The sequence below is a fragment of the Oreochromis niloticus genome, linkage group LG7, assembly GCF_001858045.2.
Source record: "Oreochromis niloticus isolate F11D_XX linkage group LG7, O_niloticus_UMD_NMBU, whole genome shotgun sequence".
Lineage (NCBI taxonomy): Eukaryota > Metazoa > Chordata > Actinopteri > Cichliformes > Cichlidae > Oreochromis > Oreochromis niloticus.
The window spans coordinates 39,460,749-39,485,218 of NC_031972.2; the positions used below are offsets into that span (position 1 = coordinate 39,460,749).

Below are 24,470 nucleotides of genomic sequence, written 5' to 3' on the forward strand. Positions count from 1 at the left end.
GTTCAAGCCACTTAAGTCAGTTTTAGAATTACTAAAGCTGGTAAGCCGATACCAGTAATGACTAGTAGTTCTGCCAGCATCTGTTGAAATAAGCTGTCAATTAATCAGACTTTTAACTAGCTATCACATTGACTTGTACTCTGGGACCTGGCACACTAGATTGCTGGAGATGTCCAATCCACACGTGTTGGACCAATTACATTTTTTTCTCCTTGGAATCTCTAACATTGTTCAGAGCTGCAATGCATGAGTAAAAATGGCTTTACAGAACCAATAATACTGTAAAAAAAATCACCATTTTACAATGATATCTACAAAACAGCCTGTGTGCAGCTTCGTATAAAGTAAAGAAAAAAAAAAGGAAGAAGACACAATTCATACAAATAAGGTCACACCAGATGAAGAGAATCCCCTTTTTTCTTTGCACTTAGTAACAGCACAGAGAAAGAGACCCCCACTAATGTGAAAACATGAATAATTGACTTTGTGAAAGCATTCCCAAGACACACACACACACCGAGTGACAGAGAGAGAGAGAGAGAGAGAGAGCATTGGGAACAACCCAGGGAACACCACTCCCAAAACGTATGTGCCTGTTCCACCACACACACTGTGCACAACTACGTGGGGGGAGAGAATGCAAAGATAAAGATGGCTACCATTATTACTACACCAGGACAGAAATTACAAGCATAAGCGCTAGACAGACAGACAGATAGACAGACAGATAGCTAGCTACATAGATAGACAGATTCCCCCTCCTTCTCTCTATCCTCCTGATAATTCTCACCTTTTTGCTCCTGCATCCTGTTACGGTTATTTTCTACTGTGGCTGTATTTTATGACCATACATTCTAGGCCCTCATAAAGCCCATGCACTGTACACAGCCTATGTGTAAATAAAAAAGGGTAAGTTCTGCATTGAAATTCTTCTATATGTATGGCTCTGTATGCATCCTCACAGTATGTGTGTGCGTGCGTGTTCGTGTGCGCTGTCTTTGGCATGTGTGTTCTTACCTGAGGCCTGGAGGAAGGGGGTTGCGTATGTGTGCGTCGTGGCCTTGGTCGGGAGGCAGTGTAGTGCCTTAGAGTCTGTCCCTGGGTGGGTAGAGGCTCCATGGGAGAAACAGTGTATCCAGATCTGGGGAAGGGGCCTGGGCTGGGGCAGCAGCCAGGGAAGGGAGCCTCTCGCCTGTGTAAGCCTCCGCAGCCAGCTGCCTCCTCCGTTGGAGCTTGAGCGGAGGAGTAAAAGAGGGGGAGACTGGGAAGAGGAATAAACGATGCTCCTCTCGCTCCTGATACTGCTTCTGCAGCATCCGCTGCTACCACCTCCCCCTCCCTCCGCCTACTCCCCTCTGTCCTGGGGGGAGGGGACGGGGAAGTAGAAGGGGAAAGGGTGGGGCTTGAGGCTGTGAGTGACAGTGATGTTGCTGTTGGTAACCAAGGCAGGCCACACCTTCCTCCTCCGTCTTTTTCTCCAGCACCTCCTCCCCACTCTCTCTCTGCTCCTCTGTCCCTGATCTGCTGCTCCCAGTCTGCATCCAGGAGACCTGAGAATGAAATAAAGCAAGTGATGAAAACCGACATTCAAAATGAGATGATGAAAGAGAAAAGGCTAAAAAGACTGGGTCCCCAGTACATGAAACAAACAAGCATTTGGTGGAATGTACTGTGTGTGCATGGGAATATCTAGGACAGGCAGGAAAGCATTAAGAAAAACCAACAAAAAAACACTCAAAAGTTTTATTCAGTCGAAAAAGTGATTTGAAACTGAAATTCTAACATTTGCTACTTAAAAAATGAAAAACAAGTTAAAAAAAATGAATTATTTTATTTTAAATCGGTTGCTTTCATGCATTTTTTTTTTTTTTTTTTTTGCAGTTTTAATTTTTCGCCTTTTTCAAATTAATTTTTTCAGTTTTAAACCCTTTTTTCATTTACAGGTAATTTTTTTCACTTTTAGACTTTTGACCCTGATTTTGTGTTGTGTGCGTGTATCAAGGGGGAGGGGCGGGGCGGAGACTAATGATTGACACGACGTGTTTCTTAAAAATTAAAAATGAGCATTTTGGTTGAAGATGGCCACCGCTCCTCCACGGGATGATTCTGGCACCAGCCAACAGGTAAGAAATACGGTTTATGATTATCCTGTGATGGACTATATTGACAGGTGAATGCTTCTAACATACTGATATACAGTAAGGTGGGGGGAAAATTACTACAGCAACAAGGAATACTGTTATCTGATTGGCTGGTAGGTCGCTAACCCGCAAGAGTTATGAACTCCAGAGAAAAATCTAAGAATTCCGCGTTAATTTCTGTATATTACAGTAAAATCAGAATCCCACACCTTAATACAGCTTTAACCTTAATGTATATATGGAGTTCATAGCTCTTGCTATGAAGGAAAACAAATAATTTATTCAAAATAAAATCTTTCAGCTCCAAGGACAATGTAAATATTTCAGTGTCCTTTGAATTGTAAATTTAGGAATAACTTTTGGGTATAAAAATACCTTCTTTCTTATGCATGTGAGACATTCACAAAATCACACAGACAGTGGACGTCTGGATGTTCTCTTATCTTTGTGTGTGTCAGATTTTATTACTTTCAAAACTATCAAGCTACAGGACAATGGATGGTGTCAATGTGAGCTGAAATATCCTAACTCACCGCACTGTTTCCTACTTTCTTCCCTCATCATTTAGTTTCCAACAAGAGGAACTGAAAATGGTAATTATAAAACACCTAAATGTAAAAAAAGATTTGGTCGGGCCTCTTTTACAGTTAAAGGTCCACAGATTTGGAGCATTCTACCACCAGAAATGAAAACATTGACTGATTTTATAGTTTTTAATCCAAAGGAAAAATTATGACTCAAACAAAGGCAAATCTGTGATAACTGAAATGAGTCTACTGTCCTTCTTAACTGTTGTTCTTAAAAGTTTGCATCTGTATTGGTTGATGTTATGTTGTGTCTTAAAAATCTAACCAGGGACAAGGTCTGCAAATTAGCAGTTATTACCATTCTATGGTTTTATTTAAACGCAGCAATTTTAATATGTGTTGTCCCTGCTGCATAGATAAATAAATTCAAGAATGCAAATCGTCCTCTCCTCCATCTTCTCTCCATCTGATCTCTCCCGTGGTAAGAGTCACTGGTGTGAAAGTAAACAGGCTATGCTCCAATTAACCAAACAGTGCTGCATGTCTGCCACAGAATAGTTCAGCATGGCACAGGATACATGAAGAATACAGCATGATATGATGGAAGGGTACATGTACCTGAGCTCAGATGTAACACTGGGCAGTTTGTCACCAGATTACCCTTATACAGAATATGGCCGTGATACCATCAGAAAAGCATAGAATAGAATACAATAGAATAGAATAGAATTGAATAGCCCTTAATTGTCATCGTACATGTACAATGAAAGTGTGGATGCTCCAGACCAGTTGTGCAGGAATTAGATATAAATAGTAAGACAGCAGGAATAAATAAGAAACAAGTGAAAAGGCACACAATAGAGAACAGGTTGCAAAGTGCTTGGAAGTAATCATCACATAAATTAGATGCACCTCCATGGAGGGGGTGCTGGAGGTGTCGGGGGCCGAGACACTGAGAGTGCCCACTGATGAAGGTGCAAAAAGTGTTCCATGTTACCAGGCCTCTAGCACCCTTCCTTAGTCCAGGAGAGACTTACAGTGTGCCAGTACATGCCCAGCTATGGTGTACTCTGGTCCACCAAACCCTGGTTCACCTGGGGGCGTGCAGTGTGTGGAGATTAGGTGTTTAAATGGGGACACTCATAAATATCCTATAGTGCCTGTGGAAATTAAATACAGGGGCAAAACATACAGACTGAAGGCTGTGGACGCACCTCTTAATTCTGGGAACAGATTGGCCCGGGTTTAGCAGATTAATGGGGAAGTGTGCAGGGGTGCGTTCATAACCAGTAAAGAATTGCAATGTCTGTGCTGGGCTTAGTGGTGATGCAAGGTGGTCTGACACTGACTCTGGGCAAACCATGGGGTATCCTGAACCAGCCGGCCATTCCGAAAGCGCCCATTACCATTAATGGTCAGTCTGAAGTACTGCCCATTCTGTTCGGAACGGCGTCTACCACCCTCAGACTGGCAGGTTGATGGCGCGCTGAATAAAATGTTAAAGTCTGTGATTTGTAAGTCCATTCACAAGGACGGATGCAATTGGGATCGCTGTTTAGACCCTCTGTTGTTTGCAGTCTGGGAAGTGCCCCATGCCTTCAGGATTTTGTCCCTTTGAGTAGCTTTTCAGCAGGAAGCTGCAGGAGGTTTGAACCTAAATAAAGAAAACTGGGAGGACCCGAGAGCAAAGCTACACACATTGAGGAGCTTATCAACAGGCACTGTATATATAGTACTCTGCTAATGTCTTTATATTTTGCTTGTGGTTTGAACACAGGTTGTCCAGGCTTTCTGAAAGTTTGGACATTGGCTGTTTTTTTTTTTCACTCAATTTCAGTCCAGTCTTTGTACCTAACCATTTTCAGAGGAAGGAAGAACTGCAATGAAAATCAGTGGCAACAGGTCTTATGGAGTGATGAATCCAAATGGAAATTTTTATTTCAAATAGTCATCAGCATGTTTGGAGGAGGTCGGGGTTTAGGGCTACATTTGAGCATCAAACTCTGGTGTTGGGAATCTTGGAAAGTAGATAATACTATCTGTAAAGCATCAGATTGGGATGTGACTTCCACAAAACAATGATTCCAAACAGACTGTCACTGCAATAAACCCATACTTGGATAGAAGAAGCCCACAGTGGAACAGCATCAGTCATGGATGGGCCTCCAGAGCCCCGACCTCAACATTATTGAAGCAATGTGCGATCATCTTGATAGAGAATGGAACAAAAGGAAGCCACCATCCAATGAAGAGCTTTGTCCTTCAAGGTGCTTAGAGAACTATTCCTGAAGACTACTTAAGAAATTACAAGAAAGCTGCTGCAGAGGTCAGGCTGGGTTGAAGAATAAAGGTGATACCAGTAATTCATACTGGTAACTATCATACCAGTAACTGACTTTCAAGCTTGTTGTCTTTTCTTCCCCCATAAATTGTATTTCCATGTAGGCTTCAATAAATCACTGCACCTATATCCTATTTTTCTAATGAAATGTTATAAAATGAGTGGGCAGTCAAGACTTTTGCACAGTGCTCTCTATATATGACAATAATTGATAGTAGACATTTTGATTATATTGAAACAGAATATAAGAAGACTGTATGAGATTACAGAAAGTAGACTGTGATTTGAGCAAAACCAGATCATTTAAAGACACTAATTATTTTTATCTATATTTAATATGATTTTTTTACACTGTAAAAAATTCATTTTATTTTGAATTGTGGTTAGAATAACTGTTTTTGCTCTACCTGTCTGGAAACAGCAGACACAGTGAGTGACTGGACAAATATAGAAGTTAAAACAGGTGAGTACAAATGACTAAATTAGATTTAGATTCTTTTGATGGTTCTTGCAGTTACCTCCACATGTACACTGAATGAGTTGAAGTGAGCAGAATCCAGATTCAGAGACTGGATTACACAATAGTTTTCACTTACTTTTAATTGAACAGGCGGGTCTCAGGCTCTTAGAGTAAAAACTATTTCTCCAAATTGCTGGACTGTACTGTGATGGAGAGAATATAATAAAATATTAGGAAAAATCGGAAAATTAAACAATTAGATTAAAAAAAGACAGTGGATGGATAGATAGGTGTGTGTTACTAACGTCATCAGTTGGGAAGTCACTCTCAACCACTTTGAGTTCTGGGATGTTGAGTCTCTGGGTATTGCATGTATTTTCTTTTATAAGACAATCCTGAATAATACAAGAAAACAATTATCCCCATGATTGCATATACCAAAGATATTTACATACAGCGCAGTACGATGCTTAAAGCATTCCATAGAAGATAAAATGAATTATATTGCTGCTACTTATGTCATATAGAGTGCTATTAGGATTAAGCACTGAATTAGGTGTATTGTGTGAAATTTCTAAACTCTGTAAAGAAAGTTTTTTATATTAACCTTTCACTCTTATAAGACAGCAAGCATTTTACAAAAATGTTGAATTGTTCCTTAGTGCCAAAGGTTTCACTGATGGCTTGTAATATTGTGATTGATGTATATGAATAATAATACTGGGAAATAAAGTGTAAAAATATTGTACTGTATATAATATAATTAACACATACACTGATCAGCCTCACCATTAAAACTACCTGCCTTATATTCTGTAGGTCACCCTAATTCTGCCAAAACAGCTCAGACACAGTGGGGTGTATTCTCTGGACCTGGGACTTTGGCAGCTGATACTTTGGGTTCTGTAGGCTGCAGCGTGCGCGCCCACAGATCAGGCCTGTTACAGAGTAATCTGTGGATGTGCAATGCCAACAATTCAGGCTACCTATCCTGTCATTTAGTTAATTTTCTTTTATGTGGTTTGGTCCTTTCTCCTGTTATCAGTGAGTGCTGTTGCCAAAAGCGGTTGTTTATCAGTATTTAGTGGGTGGTATGTGTTAAAGCAGTGGTTCCCAAAGGTTGGGGGGGTAGCAGAGCCTGCATAATGGACAGGTTTTTGGCGGGGCTCCCACACAAACGCAAAGCAGAGGATGAAGCATCGCCAAATATGCTTCCAAACCAACTTCCTTCCAAGCCAAAGACTACAAAATATGATGACGCATATCTTGCCTTTGGCTTCACCTGCACGATGGCGGTGCCAAGGTGAGTGTCCCTGGCAGAATTTGGACAGCCCTGGGTCGGGAGCACGCGCTGTGCCGTCCGCACAGCGCGTGCGCACAGCGTCTGCACAGCGCGCGCTTGTTCCCAAACTTTTTTTTTTGTCCGGGCCTAGCAAAAAAAAGTTTGGGAACCATTGTGTTAAAGCAACATCTTTATGAATAAAGGTACTCTAGGTTTCCCATCAGAACATATACTGTAACAAGATGACCCTCATTATTTCACCTGGTTTTAATGGTTGGGCTGATTGGGAGTGTGCAGTATTCACACACACACACACACACACACACACTTACTATTTTGTCCTGTGCCACTTTTAGATCCTGTAGCACCTGTTGCACAATGCTTTCAGCCAGAGTGACAGTCAGTGTTTTCTTCAGTTCACTTTAATAACACGACAGAGGAAATAAGGAACAACTTCATTAATGAGGACATGGTATAAGAGATACAGTGATTGTGCCAGAGATTTATAGTCAAAAATGTCTGCGGCGTAAACTCTATCTAACCAGACTGTGTCTTTTACTTTTTATTTTATTTGTTCTGTCGAAACAGAGAAACTAAAACAAAGATGTTTTCACAGTGTATTGTAGATCAGTTTCCTATTGTTAATACAAGTTCTAAAACTAAAGGATCATACCTATCATGCATTTATTTATTTAACTTTGAAAAAAGAAAGAAATGTGTACATTTCAGTCTATAATGTTTATAATGTATACACTGACCATGGAACCATCACACTAAATAATCTTTATTTAACTCATCAAACAATATCTCTAATCCTGATATGATGTGCATTGACTTTACTGATATGTAATATGTACTGATAGGTACTAACTCATAAGGGATCTCATTAAAAACATTAACTAAATGTCAACCACTGCTCTGTGGAAATGTCCTTACTGCAGTCTGTTGTTGATGATGTGCCCTGTGCTCTCCACCAGAGTGCTTCTTATGAATATGTGTGTCTGTGTGCTTCTTTTGGAGACACACTCTGAAAGACACTCACACACACTAGACCGCTGGACCACTCGTGGGTACAAAGCATCAGCGTGTCTCATCAGGCCTTGAGACAACTCCTGGAACACAGAGACGAGGACTTCAGTAAGGACAAGACTGGGCATCTGAAGACAAAACAGCATTAAACAATCTTCCCTCAAGACCAAGCTTGACCTGGCAAGTACCCATGACATCATTTCCAAAATGGCAGCACACCAGGGCAGCTAACTAATTTTAAAACCCCAGCTCTCTCTTACCAAAGGTAAATTTAAACCCATTCAACAACTCTAATCCTTAAATAATATGTCACATGTAACCTAGTCTGGCAACATTTCTAAAACAGTTTGATATAGATGAAGTTTGTCAAATATCGTTGTGACATACATGTCCCATCCAGCATTAAACTCAAAACTTCAACGCTTGGTGTTGTCAATGCATTTAACACTCTGACTGTAAACTACTTGGTGTCCAAAAGCCACTGAAACAAAATAGCTTCCAGGCAGAAGTTAGCCTGATCCTTTTAATCATCACTGCGCATCACATCTACACCACCACCACCCAAGAGAGCTCCTGTTGATGATGATGTTCACACTAACAAGGTTGCACACTGTGACAAGTGGGGTCATTGCAAATCTTGCAAAGTCAATTAACCACCATCATCTGTGAGAAATGTGAGGTGTGATGGGAAATTGCTTCAAATGTTACCGTTTGGCTTTAGACTAAACTCCCAAATAGCCTTAAGAACTTACAGCAATAGTTCGAACATGGTATTATGTTACATAATTTTCATTTCTGATGGCTTTTTGCATACTTTTTGTCTAATTTTTTTCTTTTTTCTTTTTCTTTTTAAAATATATATACATAAATACATGTAAGAGTTTTTTAAAATAAAGACAGAATTTACAAACGTCATTTAAACCCGTAACTTAATTGGAAATAATATAGACAACTTTAAAAAAGGTTTAAAACAACAATTTTTATTTGCTTATTTTTAAAACTTTAACAGACAAATTATGTAGCTAGCTGAAAAACAGCATCCATTCCAAAATAAATTCATTTTTTGATTGCTCAGACTACATGGCACTACTCTATTTTGCCTCAGTCTCTATTAACTAAGCTTTCTGTGGATTCTCAGATACTTTGAACTACATTGTGTTCTGTAGATGAAGAAGCCCCCAAGTTATTTGCAAGGGAAGCCTTTTTTCAAGAATTTATTCATGTTTGATTTGGGCTACCTGTGTGTGTTTGTTGTTGCTGCTGAAGTTGAAGTTGGACATGGATCCTCATATTTCTTGAACGTGTGTGTGTGTGTGTGTGTGTGTGTGTGTACGCGTGTGCACACAGTGAGTGCTTTCTAAACATTTACCTGTATGCTCCTAGTGAACTCATTGGTCAGTGCAGTAGCCGTGTCAGTAAGAATGCTGTTCACAAAGTCTCCATCGGAGGCGCACTTCGTGCCTACCTCATATAGCGACGGCAGCAGCTACACAAATGATACCAAAAGAAATATTAGGTGGAATACAGCATCATTTACAATCCCTGGTCACTTTAGTGAGGATGTCTGTGAAGGTTCTCAGTCATCCAGGTCATCGTAGTCAAAGGAGTTTGCAAAGAAAAGCGTCTGGACTTCTTTAAGTTGCTTGAAGACGTTTCACCTCTCATCCGAGAAGCTTCTTCAGTTCAGTTTAGTGAGGATATTGTTACAGGCTAATACTTGACTTCATTCAACAAAGCATTCACTTCATTTCAAAGAAGTTTTTTGTTTCTTATATTCTGTCCCCCTCTATTTGCAATGGTAGGAGGAAACAATCAAAACATACTTAAATATGCTTAAATATCCAAAATTAACTTTGAAGCGTGTACCTTTAAAGAGTCCCTGGCATGTTGCAGCACCTCGTGCGCTTTGAGGACATCAGCTTGGTCCTCTTGAATGCTACAGTGGCTTAAACGTTGAAGGCTGCTCTCTAACTGGCGGCACATTCCATGGATGAGCTAAAATGGTGGATAACATACACATAAGATTTATATGACCTAGCACAAAGAGCAAGGCAATTTTCATTTGGTCAATTATTTCTTTGTTGTAACAATGTTTCTTGGTAAGGAAAATCATTTGTGGGTTGAGCAGCAACTATTACTAGTTATTTAATTTACTAGTTGAATAAATTGTGTTGTAGTTATATAAATGATTCTCTTGTATTTTCACTGGCTTACCTTTTCAGACTGTTGAGTTCTAAAGACTTGTCGAAGTTCTATGCTGTCAGACTGTCTCTGGTTGTTTCTGTCTAAATGCTGCTGAATCTGAACACACACACACAAAGACACACAGCTGACGTCTGGAAAAAGAAGAAGCCTCTCCAAACAACAATTAATATATATTACTCTATATAATATAAATTTGGACTGTATCGCTACAAAGAGTACAATGAATCTGTTAGATGTGTATGCTGTCTGCATTTGCTGTCTCAGTTCTCTGATGTCCAAAAGACACATTGTCAGCAATAAAAAACAAGAGAAAACATGAACTTCAACTGTGATGTAAAAATAAAATGACCCTTGTCCTAAACACATTAAATGCATATAATCTTAAATAACAACCTGCTAAACACACTGACCTTGTGCAGGGCCTCTTTTGTTCTGTCAGGGTTGCTACGGTAACTCGGTGTGATATCGGCCAGGGGAAGAGACATGTGCTGCAGAGTGAAGTTCCTGCATAATAAAGAAACCTAACATCAAATTATGGATCTGTTCAACTGTGCACAGGGAGAACATGCAAACTCCACACACAGCATCAGACTGGATTCAAACCCAGGACCTTCTTGCTGTGAAGTGCAGAACTGCACCGTCACCCATATTGAGTCTGTCTTTCTTTTAAAAATATTTAATAGGAAAATGGGAACTAGGTGCAGCAATTTACTGAGACTTGCAAATACCTTTCTGTGATATGGCCACCTTTATTCTTCAACACAACCTAAATTCTCTCATATTTCTTATAATTTTTCTAAATAGTCTTCAGGAATAGTTCTCAAAGCATCTTGAAGGCCATAACAAAGCTCTTTTTTGGATGTTGGCTGCTTTTTGTTTCGTTGCATAAAGATCAATTTAAATGGTTCTTTGCTAAGTTGTCTATTATATGTAGACATGTTACTGGTTCATTCCTTGGGTTAGGTGCCGTTTTTATGTTTGAAAGATCCATAGATGAGTCTTAAGCAGCTTAGCAATCAAATAAACAAGTGAACACACAAAAATTCCTTTGAAATTTGTCAGCTACAAGGACTGGACTGAACATGAGTGAAAAAGCAGCCAGTGTCTCAGAGGAATTGTATATTTGAAAAAACATTTTTTCTGGTAAAAGCCAGCAAAGCGTTTTTTGACATTTGCCTGTGTGTGTGTGTGTGTGTGTGTGTGTGTGTGTGTGTGTGTGTGTGTGTGTGTGTGCATGACCTCTCCAAGGCATCTGCTACATCCTGGAAACCTCTAGCAGTCACACTGTTTCTGTCCCATGTTAAAGTCCTTAAAAAAGAGAGATCAGTCAGTTTGAGGAAATACAGCTCTGTCTTCCACTGATATTCATACTTTCTCTGCCTCTGAAAGGATGTTCTTTAATTCACTAATTAGCTCTTTGGATTAGAACATTTATTAATTACAAACATTCTTGAGAGAGAGTGTGTGTGTGTTTACATGTGCACCTCAGGCTGGTATTACTCATCAGGGCTTTGGACAGCATTTTAGCTCCTGTATCTCCAATAAAGTTTCCACTAATGTCAAGTTCAACCAGAGCAGCATGACCACCCAAAGCACTCAGCAGAATGTGTATCCCGGTCTTCAGCTTGGAGTCAGACACTGATAAAGACTGCAAGGGCTGCAAACACAGATTTCAATTTTAGGGTCACAGGCAGGGTAACACATCTGACAGGCTGAGCATCCATTGCAGGGCTACTGAATTACATTAAAGTACACTGAAGGTTTCACTCACACACTCTTCATCCTGGATTAGCTGAGCTATACGTTGAAGAACATCAGTGAGTGCTCTGGTCCATAGCAAAGCAGGCAGACATGAAATGAAGGGAGAAAGAAGAGAAAAAAATTAAGAACAAGGAGAAATTACAATTACTGATTTACATTCTTTAAATTACAGGCTGACTAGTTTACAAATAGCATACACTTTGAAATAAATATTGTGATCTGAAAGATTTAATTAGCAGTGGCATGTTTTGTGGGTTGAGCCAAACAGCTGGCAGAAAGTGATAGTTTCTTTGTGTACCTTGTAACAACACCTGGTGTCTATGGAAAAGAGAAACTCAGATTATGAATCTAGGACCAATATAGCTAGAGGCAGGAATATACATGCAGATAAATTATGGCTTGGATTATGATAAATAGGTCAAATGTGTGTTTGACCTGGAAATATTCTGACCTATGTGTTTCAAAGGTCAAGTTTGTGTTCATCTTTTAAACTAAATGTTCTACCACAGAAATGATGTTACCATACGTCCAAATCATGCATCAGTTTGCTGCATTAATACTGAGTGATGATGTTACAGATTCTGAAAGTGCAGCTTTGCAGTTGCTGCTGTTGCAGTTTCTGGTTTTTTTACATTACTATTACTCTACTTTGTGTGCGACACAAATTTCATATCACGCAAAGCTGTTTAATTGAATTCAGTTACTCAGTTTAAAAACATATAACTGTGAACAGCTGCATTTCAGTTGGCGTCTTTGAGAATCTTATTCTATAAAAGTGATGGCCATCATTTTTATGTTTCTACTCTGATGACCAGCTGCGCACAGCGGACTCTACTATTATGTAACCACTTACTGTTAATGAACATTCAAATGAGATAATCAGTTGTATTTACTTTACTTGCAAGCATTTTAAACATTGTGAAGGGTCAGTGTGATAAACTGATGTCAGTAGACAATGTGGTGGTAGAGTAAAGGGACCTCTTAATCTTTTTCATCATACCTGGATTTCATGGCAAAGTTTCTCCCCAGGGCAAGATGTCGAAGAGACTGACATCGACCGACTGACAGAACCAGGGTCACCATGTCATTCTCAAAACCTACAGTCAGAGAGCAAGGGAAAAGTGGTGGAATGGAAGCATTCATTCTTCCTGGTGTAAATGGGTTTACTGTACTTCAATAATTCTCTTATTATTCATCTAGTGAAAAAAAGCTAACTGTCAAATTGTTGTTGATCATATTAAGGTTATAGTTATGAGGGTGCTATCAATCTTCTCACCTAACTCTGGAGAGGAAAAATAATTTGACTTTTAAAATAAGCAATTGACAAAATTAGGCAAAGAACTCAGAGATACACTGTCACGCACAGAAGTCACCAACTTTGGGTTGAGTCAGTCACAACAGACTTTATGTGGCATTCAGATTAGCTGACAAACAGTGCATCGAGAGCTTCATGGAATTGGTTTCCATGGCCGTGCAGCTGCATCCAAGCCTGACAAGGTGTTGCTAGTGGACTCAGCAGTGGACATGTTCTCTGGAGTCAAAGGAATTCTTAATGCTTCGGCATACCAGGACATTTTGGATTTTGTCCTCCTTTGTGGGAACAGTTTAGCCCCTTCCTGTTGCACTACGACCGCACAGCAGTGCACAAAGCAAAGTCCATAAACACATGGATGAGACAGTTTGGTGTGGAAGAACTTGACTGGCCTGAGTTAGAACACCTTTGGGATGAGTTAGAGCGGAGACTGTGAGCCAGGCCTTCTCGTCCTGAACTTCAATGTACTGAAATGAGTTTTGCAGGTTTTATATGGCATAATTGGATTTGTGTGTAAGAAAGTTGTTTTGCATACTGTTGTCAGAGATATCCAGACTTCTGATGGCTGTGGCTTCAGAGATGTGTTCCTGTATCACCTGGGCTCCTGCTGAACGTAGCTACACATAAACAAACACATATTTATAGGTCTAAAATATGTACCTACTGTGGATGCTACCATTCATCATAAATGAAAAAAGCTATTCTTTCTGCATGAGGGTATGTGAGTGTGTACCTCGCAGCTGCTTAGGTCTAACTCCAGCCCAAACAGTCGTTTGTTGGTTGCCAGACCCTGCAGTAATAACCTAGTTGCAAAACATATCAATAGATTCATTAACCACAGACTACTAGTTCGTCAGTATTTGTAACTGTTTATGTGCTGGCAGTGTGGACAGTAGTACTCTGAAGGTAAGCAATGGTTGCTTTTTTAACCTAGTATTTCCTAACAAAGTATAGTTTGACAAAAACTTTCACATACATGAACCGAAAGCGCTTCAAAACATCTCTTACTGATGCATGGGATGCTTCACAGTTAGTACATACAATAGTAATTGTGATAAGAGTGGTGGAAAAACTATATTTTTATTCATCTTTATTCTAACCAAGTCAAAAATGTTTTCATATTAAATACAACTAAGGTTGCCAGTGCTGACTAACATCAACCACCACGTTTTTCCCCTGCTGTCTGATGTCATTAAGCACAGCTAACAAACAGGTTTTTATTGAGTTACTTAATGATTCACAAAAATGAAAGGTCAATGGCAAAGCACTGATAAAATACACTGATGAAAATAAAACCCACAAAGAAATTTTGTGGTCATTAGCATTACTCTGAAAAGCAGTGTGAAAAGTGCCGTGGCTCCCCTACAGTGTACCGGTGGTGAAATATGGCTGTACAAAAAAAACGTCTCAATACAAGCAGATAACTAACTGTGTGTGACTCATTTAGAATATAAAAGTACGAAACATTAACACATTACATTAAACATTACAGTTCCTGCAGCCAACAATGAGCTTTCATGTCATATTATCATGTGACAGTGTGTGCACACACCTGAGAGCTTGTGGAGGTAGTTTGGTTGCAGACAGCCCAACATATTTCAGCTCACAGCTCTGACTAAAGAACTCTTGAATGCTCCTCGTGACCTCCTGCACCTTTCTATACACATGCACACACGTGCATGCACACACACACACACGCACACACACAGAGGGAGAGAGAGACAAAGAAAGAGATTTCTTGCTGGAATCAGGGACTTAGGGAGTAGTCACATAAACATTCATGAAGACACCAGGGTGTCTGGATCATGCTCACATATTCAACCTTTCAATTAATAGATGACTTAGTAGATACTACTGCTCAATCTCTGAATCTATCAGTGAATTAATCTATGAATTTAACAGCTGATGACAGTTTAATATGATATCTTTTTAATGGCTTAATATATTGTGTATATGGAAAATATTAAATATCATTTTTCAAGTTCCTAAGAATTTGTAACAAGATTGTGTCCAACATAGCACCAAGCACATTGTTTTAAAAACACCAGTTGGATGAAAGAAATTATGGGACATCTTTTTTTTTACTGATGTATTTATTTATGTTGACACCTAAATTATCTACTAATTCTGGAATAGCTCTCTTTTTTTCTATGGTGGCAGGTGTTTCACATTTTAAGATCTTAACAACTTTAACAACTCCCAACAACATCAGGTGATATGTTGTAAAAGCCACTTGTTTCTGGTATAAGCCAGTTTGTGCACATGCTGTTAAAGCTCCTTCTGAACACTTCATGCTAATATGTTCTCAGACTGTAATCTGAGGTACGCAGTACTGTGTTGAATATTCATATTTAATTTGTTCATTAATGTTGTTTAAGTAAACTTGTGGACTGGTTGATCCTATAAATTGTGGCAGTATGACTCCAAAGGCTTGGAATGCCCTCTGCTGGTTTTCAAACGCTGCTGCATTTCAAAGCAACTAAGAAACTGAAGTCCAATGAGTCTGTGAAGGTTCTCAGTCATCCAATGAGTTTACAGATATGGACAGTGGAGCTGACCTGTGGCTGAAAGGATTCCTGGCCAGGTTAAGGTGCACCAGTTTGTAACAACATCCAGCAGACAGCGACACAAATAACTGCATGAACAGACAGACAAGCAAGTTAAATTACAGGCAACTGTAGCAATTGTTTCAACCCACTGTTTTGATACTGTGCATACAAGAACAACAACAATGACAATGAAAATACCACTACTAATAGTGGTAAATAAAGTTTATTATTACTACTACTAATAATAATTGTCTCTATGTGTTGGCCCTGCATCAGACTGGCGACCTGGGGAGGCATTCGAACTGGATAGATGAGTGGATAACACATAAATATTAACATAGATGTAATGTAATACAGATTGGTCTTGGGCACAAGCTATGAGGTCACTGATTTTGGTTTGTTTTATTGTTTTATCCATTTTGTTGAGATCCAACCATGGCCGCTGATTCTTCCAAATATCAATCAATGAGAAATCAATGAGATGATGGAAAGAAGTCCACAGTTATAAAAACAGTATGTCACTGACCGTGTCCAGAGGGCAGCTGGTATCACTGAGGTCCAGATAAGACAGAGAGTTTGTACTGGACAAGAACTTGAAGAGAAACTGCAAAACACACACAGATGCATCACAAAGTTTAGTACATGTGTGAGTTATGTAGACATGGTTTCCTTCCTTCTTATCCAGGATGGAAAACCATCAGGGGGTGTCTTGAAACAGAGTTGACGTTTCTGGCAAACCTTCACTTACTCTCACCGTGCTTGGACAACATGTTACAAGTCCAGCAATGTTTGTTGTACATAGAAATACTTTGTTGCATGAACAACATATTGGACATTGTGGCCTTCAGTGATGATTACCCTTGTGAAGACCACAAGCTGAAATGTTTCAACAAACCAGTGAAGCTGTTCTATGTCATATGAGTGTTGCTAGAAATTTAACCTTAAGTTTTTAAGGTTTAAGGTTGGGCTTGAACATTATACACTCCAGACTAAAGCTGGTTTGTCTGTAACTTAAAGAAAAATGGGGAAAGCTTTTAGCTCAAGCATTTAGTTTGTCATATGCAAAAGTCATCTGTACTCTACTTTAATCTTTGTTTCCAGTATTTTTTAATTCCTGCAAGCAAGGTCAGGATAATAGTCGGCACCACTTTTGGATGTTTACAGTATGTGTACTGTAAGTACTGTAAGAATATTCTTTGCATCATTTGTGTTCAATCCGTATCATGTGAAGGTACACATAAAGCAGAGTGTACCGTGGCTTCCTCAGTAACCAGGCTACTGGTGTTACCAGACAGATCAAGGTGGGTCAGAGATGTTGAGAACCTTTGACTGGAGGACAACACCTGACTCAGACAGCCGAGACCTGGAAAAAAAACAATCAAACCACAAATACTGATTATTTTGAATGGGGTAAGTGGATGTAACAGCAAAGATGGTGTGAAACGCGTTTATGGTGGCAGGCAAAATATCACAGGGAATCCTTCTTTTATTCATTTCATATTCATTCAAAGAAGAGCAAAAGAGGAATCTGCAAAACTGATATACCTGGCTGTATTGTACAAAAATATGATCATACTATACTCAGCATTTGTTAGAATTTGTATCTAAGAAGTGTGTTTTAACACACTAATTATAATTATTTAGTGGTACACTGCACAGTGTTGACAGACCTCCTCTTCTTTATATTTACTCGATTCTGTCTTCATTCTGCTCCTTATAAAACTGATGAAAACAGCACGTTATTTCTACAGTTTATAGTGTTTGTACCTCTGGCAGTCATCGATACCCTGGACAGGGAGAGGCGCTTGAGTCCTTTCTCCAGATTCTCCAAATTCTGACTTAGCGCTATTACACCTTGCAGTGAAAACACAAAACATTAACACAGCTGTGAGTTAAAATAGTGTCTTTCAATGGGACATATTTTGCAGAAAAGCACAGGTAGAGGCAATGATATTAATAATAATTCAACTCTGCTGCGATTTGTATATTCTCATCACTGACTTGACACTTTTTAGAATAAAAATATTCTTATTTTTAGTCATTTAATTCTGTATCTATGATTACTACCTGTATTTTATGATGTATCTGTGCTGGTGACGGTTGCCTTTTCTCAGGAAGGCTTTTATGTTCTACTAGAATCAAATTTGTTTGCCAATCACTTCATACCTTTAATGAAAGTTTTCACTATATACATATTACTGTCTGAGTCTGCACAGACATGGATCTAAACTGCAACTGAAGGCATACAACTACAAACCAGTTATTATGATTTGCAGCAGTAGATGTGACAGCCTTTCCCCTATTCACATCTTAGTCACAACCACATACATGAATCAGGTGTCAAATCTAAAAAGCTCACCTTTGTCTTCAATTGGATTGCCAGAGAGGTTGATAGATTGCAGGCTAGACGAGGCATGCTCTTTGAGGGCAGCAGCCATTTTGACTGCAAAGTCCCTGTAGAGAAGATTATTGTCAGTCTCAATACCTGTAAACTACACTGTAAATCAAAGTAATTTAAAGTCAGCCTAGTTTAACAAGTAAAAATATTTCTTCCTGAGTACATGATATTGTGCAAATGTTTTATACAATAAGATGTTTGGATCTTGAGCCACCACAGTAGCATAAAGGAGGCATCTGCTTGGCCTGTGAGCGAGTGCAAACATTCAGCCAGAGTAACAAAGATCTATGTTGTCACAAGAAGGAGGGGTCCTCAGACAAGAGTCTCAGATTTTGTTAAATTCATTGTTAAAAGCTCAAACATGCAGTGAGGAGCTCTGTTGAGCTGTGCGGAGCGTTCAGCTGGTATGTGTTCGCTCCTGGTGTTAATGGTTTCTTCTGTGTGACAATGATGCCTTCATCAATAGAGCACCTGGGCTCCATAATGACCCCACATCTTTCTGAGACACTTTCTGTTTTTTCGTTTACTTTTGTATGTGGACACAGAAACTCACAGCTTCAGCCCACTGGCCTCCAGCGAGAGCTCCTCCAGACTGGGAGATCTTGAGAGCAGGTATGTCAGCTGCTGCTGGATATCCACTGACTGAAAGAACAAAACCAGAGTCCAAGAGAAACGTGCAGAGTGGTGTTTCCAACTTTCTTTTTTGCATTAGCAGTGGCCCATAGACACATGCACAATAAGCCTGTCGTGAATCCAGGAGCTGGGAGAGGTTTTTATAAAGTCCTGGTGGGGATTTTATTTAACCCCAGTTATTTTGTCATTGTGTATTTGGTCTTAGAAATAATTTGGTCTGGAGTGATATCAAGAATGGAAAAGAGCAAAATTTCAGTTCAACAGTTGCCTCAAGGCACTTTATATTGTAAGTTACAGACCCTAAAGTAATACAGAAAGACCTCAGAAATTGGACGACCCCAACTGATTGTGGGAAGGAAAAACTCCCTTTTAACAGGAAGAAATCTCCAGCAGAACCAGGCTCAGGGAGGGGCGGGGCCATCTGCTGTGATAGGTCGGGGGTGAGGGAAGGAAAACGGGAAATAAAACTGGAGAGCCAGAGATCAATAATAACTAATGATTAAATGCAGACTGGTGTATAAACTGTCAAGAAAGGTGGGATTGAGAGAGAGAGAGATTGAAGTTCCTCTTGGAGAGAGACAGTAAATGGTCTTAACATCCAGCATTTTATGTTTAAAATGATACAAAGTGCCTTAACAGAGGTTTTATCTCTTTGCTAATAGTAAATTATCTTTATTCTTAATCCAAGATATAATCAAAATAGAAGTTGATTAATATGTTGAATGAGAAATGCAGTTTCAGTGTTGAAAATTATTCTAATGATTTTGTGTGAATAGACATGATCCAGTTTTGACTTTGGCAGATTAGTGTCTGAGTGTGGCTGCAGGAATGTGAAAGACAAGAAATGTCACCAACCCATCATTTTACATGATTCTGAATAAGAGAAATTGTATTAAGTATATTAATGGTTGAACACAGAATCACAATTCACATGTGGTTTTGCTGACAGTTAATTTATCTTGATTTTTTAATACTGATCAGAGTATAATCAGGTACAAGCTCCACCCATATGATAGATAAGAAAATATGAAGTGTGGCTGAAAGACACCAGCAGATTTTTCTCTGCTCATGTTTGTTATGTATAGAAACAAAAAGATTTAGATTTGCACTCAGCACAGAACACAGAGATAAGTGCAGCTTCAGATCCAGATCCTCTCCAGCCTTTCCCCTCACTAGTCTTGCTTTGTGACAGTTGTGTTGGACCTAACATATATTTTGTTAGTTGTTAGTTAGTAACATATATAGTTTGTGTATTATAAAATGACCACTTATTAATTATTAATAATAGTTGTCATCTTGTGAAAAAGCTGGATTCAAGTGTGCAAACCTTTAGGTAACTCTTTCAAACACTCAAACATAAATAAATAAAAGTCATAGTGTACCAGTTTGAGATCTTTGCAGTAAATCTTTGTAAACCACTGGTTAAAGGACAAAGCTGCTACTGCCAATGCCAGGTCCCTGTGAGGAGAGGAGACAAAGAAAGTATGTAACAGCGGTAAAGTATGACTGGATTACCCATCATAATGCTGTATCTCACCTGCTGTCTAAGTGGCTGAAGTCCTGCAGGTTGAATTGTCTCCAGTTGTGGATGTAGTAAATGTTGTCAACATCCTGCATAAACAGTTTGAGAATAATTCTAATATTTGTATAAAAAGTGCTAAAATTGATTTAAATTTTAAAAATTTATTTTATCTAGATTTTATGTTGTTGCAACATTAACATACCCACTGAATCTCTTCTCTAAACGGCATCTCATTGAAATCACACAAAGCAGCATAGGTATCAGAGAATCCTCCTGGGAACAATACTCAGATACATTAGTTCTAGTTTTAAATTCATGTGTTTTTCTGAAATGCAAAACTGTCGGTGATCATGTTGTAGGTGTTGCTAATGTTTGAATCATAAGGTGTTAATAACAGGTTATGATCAACTGAAAAGGTCTTTAGCTTTATTGTAGTATGTACAACACATCTATTAATGTTTACATGTTACTACAGTAACTGATTTCCCAACTACAAAATATCTAATACTGGACAATGAAACACACCACAGTAGCCAGGCTGACTGTTCATCTGCTCCTCTATCGCACCAATCAGTGTGAGGAGTCTGTCCTTGAGATCGGGTGGAATTGTCTTCAACAGCTTTCTGAGGATTAAAGGAAAATATGAAATGTACCCCATGAAACTGCAATACTCTGCAGACAGACGAAGAGTCTATTGACTGGGAACACAGAAATTCAGGTCTTGACTCACTTGATCTAGTCCCTCATTAAACACCTCAAAGTATTTTGGTCTTAAGGTCTTACTAAATATATATTATTGTGTTGCTTTTAGAATTTCTAGTCATGTTTACTGTCCTGAAAGCCTAGTAAAGTTGGACAGATCTACCACCTGTGAGATCTGATTTCAAGAAGCTAAGGTCCCAAAGGTGAACAAGCTCACTTTGACTGTGCAACAACAGGCCTTTGGAAACCAGCTGATGACATTGTAATGGCTACTTCTTTTATATATAGTCTATGATTGTTTCCTATATTCATCAAACTGTATGTAAACTTAGGGAGTATCTTTAAAAACACATACTGTATATAATAAACATATGTTTTCTGTGATTGAGAAGCCATTGGCTTTAAGGCTGGTACGATCCCACTGCAAGACGGACCCACCCTGGAGAAGAATCAGGAAAGATCCTCTTCAGTGAGGCGGTCATGTGACTGATCATGGCTTCAAGATCTTCAGTGTGTAACACACTAAAATACAGAGTCTGTCTGTCTGTCTCCAACACAATCTGTAACACATCCGTACCATACATGTTTTACTCTCTGCATATACAAACTAGAGGCTTTTTTATAGAATCAAATATTGTCTTAATGTGTGCTTTATATACACATAAATGCGTATAAAAATTTAATGTAAAAACAGGTTATATATTGAACATAACAAGATATGACATGGGGAAAAAATAGGCATGGCACTGATAAATGGTGTACCTTCATGTGACTGTGAATATTAATGGCGCAAATCTCCAGGTAGCTAAAGGTGCTCTCCACCTGTGGATGAGAGAAAGGCATACATGTGAACCCACACACACACACACACACACACACACACACACACACACACACACACACACACACAAAGACAAAGTGAGAATAAATTCCATTTAAAAATTTGATTTTTTTTTAGTAACTGTGGTGCGGCCAAATCTGTCCTTTCACTGCAGTGTTAAATGGCCTGATACCGATCAGTGCTTTTACACAGCAAGTCATATCCGCCCAGTCCTACACTGCTTTATTCTATGCACAGTGAGAATGAATCTGTGCACATAGGCCCACACACCCGATGCATCGGGGCATTTATGCACATACATATAAAAAGAAAATGTTTGGCACGTTCAGCTGTATCTCTCTCCAGAAACAGTGTCCTAGTCAGAGAGGATAATCCATAAGGCTCATAACTCACAATGGTCATTTATCAAGTAAGAACCAGTAAGAAAAAAAAATAACACCTCTTATTTCAAACATCATCACACAATGTTTAAGTGAAGCTGGTTTGGTTTAAAAGAGAAGTTGTAATTTACCCTGATAGGTTGCTTGTTTATAACCACGTAACCTCTCCATAGACTCAGTACCTAAGAGAAACAGACATCATAAAAACAAAGAGAGAAGCTATCAGATATCAAACTGACAGACCAATGCCTGCAGCTTCAGAGGAACACTGTCATTTTGTCAGGTCTTGTTATGCAATTTTGGTCTTTTACAGTGACCTCCAAACTACAGTAGCACTGAGGTCCACAAGTGGCATGCTGCTCCTGCAGTGTTGCAGGAGCCAAATGCAATTCTCAGATGGTCAGTTAGTGCTCGTAGAGTATCATCCTCATTATTACCACTCTGCTCACACAGGAAACAAGTTACCGTGTGAAATTTGGTCACATGTCAGGATCACCTCAAGTTTAGCTTCTTGTGCAAAATAGGTACAAAATAATGTTGGCCAAATTACTTTTACAACAGTTTATTTACTCTGATTTTGCATCAATCATTAATCATTAATTAATCATGCCATAAATATATGTTCTTAAAAATCTATATTTTACTCCTTTCTATCTTTGACAGAGAAGTGCAAATTTCTTTACTTCGCAAAAATTAACATTAAACTTGAAGTTGTTCAGTGACCTGCTTTAAGAACCTTCATACATGTTTATACATACATTGTTAGCTTGTCAAAGAGCAGATTATAGTTCTGACAGTAAAAAAGTCAAAATACACTTTAACAAACACATAATCAATTTATAATATGTAATAATTTTTTTACCATTTATTTATTCGATCAATAATGGACAATAAAAGCCACGCTGTACGTGGCTTTTATTTGAATACATTTATCCACCTGAATGTATTCAATACAAAATATAAAAGTAGTTTAACAACATTATTTTTTTACTTTAATCCACAAGAAAGTAAACTTGAAGTGATCCTGACTCTTGATAAAAATATTTGTCTAACTTTAAATCACACGCAGTGTAAAAACAGATCCTTTAGTGCCCCCTCCTGGCAGATTTGTGTACATGCCGATGCCAGAGTGGCCCTGGTGCCCACATAAACTTTTCTGTGTGCAAACAAACTGTTAGCAGAGTAGTGAGGCTGATCCTGTAAGAGCACCAGCTGATTCAGATTTAGTTAAAACAGTCATAGTGAAATTAATATTAGACCAAAGGTATTGGCTTTTACCAATGACACTCACCATAAACCTGTTGGTTGACCTTCCACTTGGCTGACTGGAGTTGTTCAAAATAACAGGCGTCACCAGACAGACTCTGTGAGGCTTCAGCAGCTCTGATATCTGATCTGCTCACAGGATTACACACAAAAACAGACCATCACTATTGCTTTCATACTTTTAAGGACATCTTCACAGTTTGATTATTAAGTGCCTGTTTCTGCAGCACTTTAAACAAGGCTAACAAGGTTTTCACTTTTGTGATGGACTGGATAGTTGTCCATCCAAATAACTGAAAATAAAATGTTCATTTCTAATTCATGGGTGGAAACCCAGTCCTGAAGGCTTGAACTCATGAACTCATATCACCAGGTGCTGGGTTTCCTCCTTTTTAACGTTCTGCCCGCCTTTACTGCAGAGGCTTTCAGTAATGGTTTGTTTGTGGGCCTTTTGGTCCAAAGTTTATTCTTCAACAAGTGAAATGCTCAGTTGGGTTAAGATCAGGCGACTGACTTGGCCATTCAAGGATATTCCACTTCTTTGCTTTAATAAACTCCTGGGTTGCTTCGGCTGTATGTTTTGGGCCATTGTTCATCTGTATTATGAAATGACGCCCATCAGTTCGACTCCATATAGCTGGATTTGAGCAGACAGTACATCTCTGAACACCTCAGAATTCATTCGGCTGCTTCTGTCCTGTGTCACATCACCATTAAACATTAGTGTCCTAGTGGGACTGGCAGCCATGCATGCTCAAACCATCACACTGCCTCCGCTGTGTTTATGATGTGGTTTGCTTTGGATCGTGAGCTGTTCCAGGCCTTCTCCAAACTTTTTGCTTGCCATCATTCTGGTAGAGGTCGATCTTGGTTTCATCTGTACAAAGAATGTTTTTAGAACTGTGCTGGCTCTTTTAGATGTGTGTTTTGTTTTTTTTAGCAAAGTTTAATATAGCCTTTCAATTCTTAAAGCTTATGAGTGGCTTGCACCTTGCAGTGAACCCTCTGTATTTACTTTCATGCAGTCTTCTCTTTATGGTAGACTTGGGTATTGATACGCGGACCTCCTGGAGAGTGTTGTTCACATGGTTGGCTGTTGTGAGGAGGTTTTATGGCTTCAT

General features: G+C 39.0%; 1 protein-coding gene across 1 annotated transcript in view; it reads right to left on the reverse strand.

The window, feature by feature from the left end:
• carmil2 (capping protein regulator and myosin 1 linker 2) overlaps window positions 1–24,470 on the reverse strand; it is a 60,878-nt gene that overhangs the window by 30,793 nt on the left and 5,615 nt on the right. Inside the window, exons 2-31 of the mRNA XM_005454245.4 lie at window positions 23,375–23,478; window positions 22,215–22,265; window positions 21,625–21,684; window positions 21,301–21,422; window positions 20,686–20,783; window positions 20,363–20,433; window positions 20,176–20,249; window positions 20,021–20,096; window positions 18,559–18,647; window positions 17,967–18,061; window positions 17,375–17,461; window positions 16,861–16,970; window positions 16,134–16,211; window positions 15,617–15,693; window positions 14,611–14,715; window positions 13,792–13,861; window positions 13,594–13,675; window positions 12,747–12,843; window positions 11,757–11,811; window positions 11,470–11,642; window positions 11,225–11,293; window positions 10,396–10,489; window positions 9,995–10,081; window positions 9,647–9,775; window positions 9,150–9,266; window positions 7,688–7,863; window positions 7,084–7,171; window positions 5,775–5,864; window positions 5,606–5,672; window positions 1,018–1,550 (exon numbers count right to left, since the gene is read on the reverse strand). Coding sequence (XP_005454302.3) covers window positions 1,018–1,550; window positions 5,606–5,672; window positions 5,775–5,864; window positions 7,084–7,171; window positions 7,688–7,863; window positions 9,150–9,266; window positions 9,647–9,775; window positions 9,995–10,081; window positions 10,396–10,489; window positions 11,225–11,293; window positions 11,470–11,642; window positions 11,757–11,811; window positions 12,747–12,843; window positions 13,594–13,675; window positions 13,792–13,861; window positions 14,611–14,715; window positions 15,617–15,693; window positions 16,134–16,211; window positions 16,861–16,970; window positions 17,375–17,461; window positions 17,967–18,061; window positions 18,559–18,647; window positions 20,021–20,096; window positions 20,176–20,249; window positions 20,363–20,433; window positions 20,686–20,783; window positions 21,301–21,422; window positions 21,625–21,684; window positions 22,215–22,265; window positions 23,375–23,478 — 3,224 coding nt within the window. The remainder of the gene's footprint in view (window positions 1–1,017; window positions 1,551–5,605; window positions 5,673–5,774; window positions 5,865–7,083; window positions 7,172–7,687; window positions 7,864–9,149; window positions 9,267–9,646; window positions 9,776–9,994; window positions 10,082–10,395; window positions 10,490–11,224; window positions 11,294–11,469; window positions 11,643–11,756; window positions 11,812–12,746; window positions 12,844–13,593; window positions 13,676–13,791; window positions 13,862–14,610; window positions 14,716–15,616; window positions 15,694–16,133; window positions 16,212–16,860; window positions 16,971–17,374; window positions 17,462–17,966; window positions 18,062–18,558; window positions 18,648–20,020; window positions 20,097–20,175; window positions 20,250–20,362; window positions 20,434–20,685; window positions 20,784–21,300; window positions 21,423–21,624; window positions 21,685–22,214; window positions 22,266–23,374; window positions 23,479–24,470) is intronic.